Source organism: Abrus precatorius, unplaced genomic scaffold (genome assembly GCF_003935025.1).
Source record: "Abrus precatorius isolate BTA unplaced genomic scaffold, Abrus_2018 Scaffold2, whole genome shotgun sequence".
NCBI classification, from domain to species: domain Eukaryota; kingdom Viridiplantae; phylum Streptophyta; class Magnoliopsida; order Fabales; family Fabaceae; genus Abrus; species Abrus precatorius.
This window is the reverse complement of record NW_020874362.1, coordinates 24980698-24987902: the sequence shown is the minus strand read 5'-3', so window position 1 is coordinate 24987902 and position 7205 is coordinate 24980698. Positions and strand designations below refer to the sequence as shown.

The following is a 7205-nucleotide window of genomic DNA, read 5'->3' as shown; positions in this document are numbered from 1 at the left end:
AGAATTTTTTAATTGTGAATTAAATTAATAATCTATTAATATATATTATTAATTCTTTTAGAATTATAAAAGATTTAAATACTTAATAAAATGTTGATATTAAGTAAAAAATATATATATGCTATGAGTATTTATATCCAGGTAGTTTCACATCCCTACTTATCTTGGAACTTTTTTTAATTTGATTTTGTTGAGATATATATCCTTTTGTGAATCTCAATAGCCGCTCGAAATAGACGATAGGCCTATATTATTGACAATTTCACATTAATAAGCAATTTTAATGTGATTCTCCTTAACGAACATTTCACATTTTATAAAGTCATAGGTTTGTAAGTATCTTACACATTTTGTGAAGTTACTTGAAAGTCTTATTGTTTGAACTAATAATTTTAAGTGTTGCCCATTCTGGACTTTTAATGATCTCATTAATTCAAGACATTCTTTCTCTGAACTAAGTGCATGCAAATATTTAATTAAATCTTTAGATTTTAATACTATTTGAGCCAATGTATTCACTTGTTTAGTAAAAATTGGATTACTTTACATTTTAGGTATTATAGAGCATCGATAGACAAAGGGAGATACATAATATATATATATATATATATATATATATATATATATATAACTTCATTTATTAAATTTACATGAAAACTTCTAATTTTATTTATTATTATCTTATATCTATCATCTTCTAGTCTTTTTGTTATCTTCATAAATACTAGAAAATCATATTTTTTTATTATTTTTTAAGTGTAAATATAACTACTGAATAATAAATTAATAAACTTGAAAATAATTTAAAAATGATTAAATAATAGTAAATAACTAGTTCAATTGGTAGTGTCCCGGATGCTGATAATCAAACAAAAAGCAATTGATCCAAATTCAAAATTTATATTTTTAAATAAGTAAAACCCATACGAAACGGGTTTCATTTTTAATAAATTAAGTCTCAACTTTAAGAAATTTATTTATTTGATACTTCAACTTCGTTCATAACTTGATTGCTGAATATTTCACTGCTAGTTGGGCACAGTATGAGAATGGTTCAAGAGTCAAAAAGAAGCAATGCTTTCTGTTCTGCGAGATGACACTAGAAAACTACAAGAACTTGCAAAGTTGTCTTTCTACATTAGATCGGATCCAATTCCGTTTAGGAAGAAATTAGACCGTTTAATCAAATAAAATTTTATATTTTTATTTAAATAATTTTTTTTACTTAAATGATTATGTCAAATACACTCACTGCACGATCCAATCAAAGAATTGAATCCACGTTCTTCTACATTATGAGTTTCCACCGTCAAGAAGTTTCCTTCAATTTTCAAGGTACGATAAAAAATATTATTTAAAAGCGAAAAAAAAAATATGATACACTTAATTTTTAATAAATTTAATTAATAATAAAAAAATGTGTAGTAAGAGTACGTTATTGATATTAGTCATCAAAATTTAAATTGTCAAAGATTAAAGTACATGATATATTATTATTATTATTATTATTATTTATTTTCACATGTTTTTAAAAGTATGTTATAAGAAAATAGTTTTAATTAAATATCTCCTTTTAAGGGTAAAGTTAACATTTTCCGTCTTTTATCTTTGCCAAGGATGAGCAACTTTTCTGGAAGTGGATTATCCCCACTCCAACAATTTGCATGGCTTCAATTTTCTTCGTTCTTTCGCTGATTACTATTTTATCCATTTTGAGAATGATATATTTTCAAACAAGGATAAATAAATAATTTATTTTTAAATTAAGAGTATTAACTTATATTAATTTTTATAAATTTTTAATTAAAAATATTTATTAAAAATAAAAAATTCACTTCCACTTTGTTTTCACCAAAATATTTATCTGTCTATCTTAAAAATTGAAAAAAAAATATATTTTTAATCATATCCGTATCGCCACTTAATTTTAAATGTTTTTATGCTTTAATAAAAGAAATAATAATATATATCATTTAAAGGAATTAAAATAAATTTAATATAAATAAAATATTAATTAATTTCTTAATCTGTATATTTTGTGTTAAAATAAATAAAAAGATGATTTTTTAAAATTTATATTATTAGTAGATTAAATTTTATTATTTGGATAAAAAAGTATACATAAAATATATTATTATATATCTTTAATTATATGTAAAAAAGTCTAAAAAAAGAAATAGTTTCTTTAGATAAAAGTGACTGTTACGTCATTGTTGTACTTGTGAATTGTGACTGTGGTGTGTATAGTTAGCATGCTCTAATTTGGCTCGCTCTCTGGGTGAATAAACTTAAAAAACTCACTTACATCTTCGATTCTCGTTCAAGTAATTGAAAGTGTGTTGTATTTTCAATTATTTATGGTCGTCCTATCTTGATTCTTGGTCCAGTCAAACGTGCGTAACTATATTATTGAATGCCATTTATTACTTGACACGTCAGCAAGGTAAATATTTAGTGCTATCCAAATTAGGGTACGTCAAATTTTAATGGAAAATACCTTAATTCAGCTTCAGGTTTCAACGGGTAGTTATAAGCATTTGTCTTCAATGTCTCTTGCATAAAAATGTAGATGTGGATATACTTTATATACCATAATATTTTGAGCAACCTCTTCCGCCTCTTCTAACCAGCAACGCTCAACACAGTCGAGTGAAGCTCGTAGCATTGTCCACTTTACTTTTTTTTAATGTTTTTAAAACTCAACAATGAACTGTAATTTTCTTTGAAAAAGGAACTAAGATCGTGAAGCACAATCAAGAAAAAGAAAGAATTTGAAACTGTTACCATTACTTGGAATTTGTGACTTGCAAAGAAAACGTGAAGAGAGAAGCAGAATGGCATTGAGCATGCCAAGTCTCGTGCTTGCTTGCGTTAATGCCTTTATATTCATCCCATCAAAGTCCATTCTAATTGGACCAAAATTAAGCATAACGTTATCAGTGTTATTACCTCGATAATCATACCGTCCCTTAAACGCACTAAAAATACATTATTTTGATAGTACTGAAATAAAATTTTAATTTTAATTAAATAACAGAAAAATAAGAATAATACTGCATTTCTAAAGTTTTGTTCTTTCATCGACACACTATCCAAGAAGGAACCAAGTGAGAGATAGTGGGACCCACCTCTGTTCTTTTCACTTCCTGTGTTTTTTTTCCCTTGCAAAATGACAAAACTAACACACTCTCAAAGGCAGACATTGAGCTCAACCAAAACCAGCGATAACAAACAGAACCCTGTTACATTCTCTTCCACTTACCTTAGGAGTTCCTAAACAATACCGTTGCAAGATGTTTCAGTTGCTTCTGTTCCTCCTCTTCTTTCTCTCTCCACCGCCACTCTCTCTCTCTCTGAACCAAGACGGTCTCTTCCTCCTCAAAGCCAGGCGCCAACTCTCCGACCCCAACAATTCTCTCTCTTCGTGGAACTCCCGCGACGCCACGCCATGCCGGTGGCGCGGCGTCACGTGCGACCCTGTCTCCGGCGCCGTCACCACCGTCAAACTCATCAACGCCTCCCTCTCCGGCTCCTTCCCCGCCTCCTTCTGCCGCCTCCCCTCTCTCTCGTTTCTCATTCTCTCTTACAACCTCATCAACTCCACCCTTTCCGGCGATGCTGTCGCCGGGTGCCGCAGCCTCCGCCACCTCGACCTTTCCCAAAATGCCCTTGTGGGTCTCATTCCTGACACCCTCTCCCAAATCACCACCCTTGAATCCCTTGACCTCTCCAGCAACAATCTCTCCGGCGACATTCCGGCGACCCTCGCCACCCTCCCCCATCTCGAAACACTCATCCTCGTTTACAACCTCTTCAACGGAACAATACCCAATTTTCTCGGTAACATCACTTCGTTGAAAGACCTTCAACTCGCTTATAACTCGTTCAAACCGGGTCCGTTACCGAGTGAATTCGGTAACCTCACCAACCTTGAAAACCTCTGGCTCGCACAGTGCAACCTAGTGGGTCCCATTCCACACTCTCTCGGTAACCTCGCTCGCTTAACGAACCTTGACTTGTCAGCAAATAGACTCACTGGTTCCATTCCACAATCGTTCACGCGCTTGAAGCGCGTGAACCAGATCGAGCTCTACCAGAACTCGCTCTCCAGTGAGTTACCCACTGGAATGTCGAACATGACGAATCTCCGACTCTTCGACGCGTCAATGAACGAGTTGACTGGGACGATTCCCGACGAGTTAAGCGAGTTGCCACTCGCCTCGCTCAATTTGTACGAGAACAATCTCGAAGGGTCGTTGCCGGCGAGCATTGCTCGTTCTCCCAACCTCTATGAACTCAAATTGTTCACGAACGGACTCGTTGGGACGTTGCCGAGTGATTTAGGGAGTAACTCGCCCTTGAATCACATTGATGTTTCGAACAACAAATTTACCGGCGGGATTCCGGCGAACCTATGCCGGCGAGGACAGTTGGAGCAATTCATCTTGATGTACAATTCGTTTTCTGGGGAAATCCATGAAAATTTTGGGAACTGCAAGAGCTTAAAGAGGGTTCGGTTAAGGAACAATAACCTCTCAGGCACGGTCCCCGAAGCGTTTTGGGGTCTACCCCATTTGGAATTGCTCGAGCTTCTCGAGAATTCTCTTTCTGGGCACATTTCTAATGCGATTTCCGGTGCTTATAAACTTTCAAGTTTGTTGCTTTCGAATAACCGGTTTTCAGGGTCGATTCCTGATGAATTTGGGTTGTTGAATGGTCTTTTGAAGTTTGCTGCTAGCCATAATGATCTTTCGGGTCGGATTCCGCAGAGTATGTCAAATTTGGGGCAGTTGGTTAATCTTGATCTTAGTTATAACCAACTTTCTGGTGATCTTTTTGGGGGAATTGGTCATTGGACTAAGCTCACTGAACTTAATTTGGCAAATAATAAGTTTGATGGTAAAATTCCAAGAGAATTAGGAAGCTTGTCTTTGCTGAATTCTCTTGATCTTTCACTCAACAATTTTTCTGGTGAAATCCCACTCCAGTTGCAGAATTTGAAGCTCTCTGAGATGAATTTGTCTTACAACCATCTATCTGGTGTTATTCCTCCCCTTTATGCCAATGACAAGTATAAAATGAGTTTTGTTGGAAATCCTGGGCTCTGTGGATATCACTCTGGGCTTTGTTATGGCTCTGGTAAGAGTAAGAACCGGAGCTATGTGTGGATTTTGTGGTCCATATTTGTGATTGCTGGAGTTGTGTTCATTGTTGGGGTGGTCTGGTTTTACTTGAAGTGCAGAAAAGTGAGGAAATTGAAGAAGGGTTTCAGCACTTCAAGGTGGAGGTCTTTTCATAAGTTGGGGTTTAGTGAGTTTGAGGTTGCTAAATTGCTGAATGAAGACAATGTAATAGGAAGTGGAGCATCTGGGAAGGTCTACAAGGTGGTGCTTAGCAATGGTGAGGTGGTGGCAGTGAAGAAATTGTGGGGAGTATCTGCGAGTGCGAATGAAAATGTTGCTTCTGGAAAAGATGAATTTGAGGCTGAAGTTGAGACGCTGGGAAGGATTAGGCACAAAAATATTGTAAAGTTGTGGTGTTGTTGCAATAATGGTGATCACAGACTTCTGGTTTATGAGTATATGCCAAATGGGAGCTTGGCGGATGTGTTAAAGGGTTGCAAGAAAAATCGGTTGGATTGGCCCACTAGGTACAAAATTGCTATTGATGCTGCTGAGGGGCTTTCTTATTTGCATCATGATTGTGTCCCACCCATTGTTCACAGGGACGTGAAATCTAACAACATATTGCTGGATGGAGAGTTTGTGGCAAAACTCGCTGATTTTGGGGTTGCCAAAATGGTTACAGGAGCCAGCCAAGGTGCAGAATCAATGTCTGTGATTGCAGGATCTTATGGCTACATTGCACCAGGTTTGTGATATGTTATTTTATCTTGATAATTTCATACTATATTAAACAATCATCATCCTGCACATAGCACATAAATTTATAAGCTTAGACCGTATGCTATATTTGTGCTTCATTTGTCTCCATGGTGAGAACTCAATCATGTAATACTTTCCTATCTAGATATAAAAATGAACTTGTAGCATGTTTTGATTCATAGTAGAACAGATAATTATAGCTTCTAAGTTGAGAAATTTAATTTGATACATGCTACTATATTTTGAGGAGCAGAATACGCGTATACTCTTCGGGTGAATGAAAAGAGTGATATCTATAGCTTTGGCGTGGTGATTTTGGAGTTGGTAACTGGAAGACCCCCCATTGATCCAGAATATGGTGAAAATGATCTTGTGAAGTGGGTTTCCTCTGCATTGGAAAATGAAGGAATGGATCATGTGATTGATCCTACTCTCGACTCCAAATACATGGAAGAAATCAGCAAGGTATTGAACGTGGCGCTTCATTGTACCAGTTCCCTTCCTATATCTCGCCCTACAATGAGGAATGTAGTGAAAATGCTTCAAGAAGTAACAACAGCTCCCAAATACAAAAATACTAACGATGATAAAGTCTCTTCATACCATGAAGGTCCATCTTATAGTATTAGGGAAGCATAGTTGATTTGAGCAATGTGATATAAAATAGACAGCTTAACTTTAGTGGATTATGAGAAGGGTGAAATTTTGAAGATCGATTCTGTTTAGGGGATATATAGTATACAGCAACTGTCAGAAATCATTAGAGCTAAGGCTCTGTTATATAATACATATTAACATGGGAAAGTGATTGAATCACTTTAAAATTTTTCGTAGAAAATTGTGTGGTAATCATCAATTGGTACCCAACATAATTTATTATAAAGTTTTTTTGTTTTAAGGTTGTGTATTGTTTGTTTTACGTGAAACGGTCTATTCATCTTTTAATGTTATGGATACAAAAAGTTTATTACTTAATTTAGTAGGTAACAAAAATTCAAACTTCCGGGCAGCCTAATTCTTTTCCACTAGAACTGAGACAAAATAAAACAAAAACAAATGACTGACAAAAAATCAACACAAGGGGAAAATGTTAGAGACTAGGCAGTGGGTAAAGTGCAAAAATTCGAAGAGCACATGCAATTAGCATTCCCCTAACTAAGCCAAGTATGATTAATCTCAATCATAAGATTTTTTTAATCATATTATTTTTATAATATGTTTTTACAATAACTTTTTTTAATTTTTATTTAAATCCACGAGGGGTGCATGCAGATGCAAAAGTTATGTATACGTAAGATCTTTATTAGATAAAAAAAAGTA

General features: G+C 34.9%; 1 protein-coding gene across 1 annotated transcript; it reads left to right on the top strand.

Moving 5' to 3' along the window:
* The first annotated feature begins 3155 nt into the window (after nt 1-3155).
* Nucleotides 3156-6858, top strand: LOC113857888 (receptor-like protein kinase HSL1). Its single transcript, XM_027490157.1, has 2 exons — nt 3156-5871; nt 6139-6858. The coding sequence occupies exons 1-2, from the start codon at nt 3294-3296 to the stop codon at nt 6522-6524; spliced, it is 2964 nt and encodes a 987-aa protein (XP_027345958.1). The 5' UTR covers nt 3156-3293; the 3' UTR covers nt 6525-6858.
* Nucleotides 6859-7205: the final 347 nt, after the last annotated feature.

Bases quoted from the DNA above. Each gene is read 5' to 3' on its own strand.
- LOC113857888 (XM_027490157.1), top strand. From the start codon at position 3,294: ATGTTTCAGTTGCTTCTGTTCCTCCTCTTCTTTCTCTCTCCACCGCCA. The intron at 5,872-6,138 runs GTTTGTGATATG...TTTGAGGAGCAG, and splicing joins TTATGGCTACATTGCACCAG to AATACGCGTATACTCTTCGG.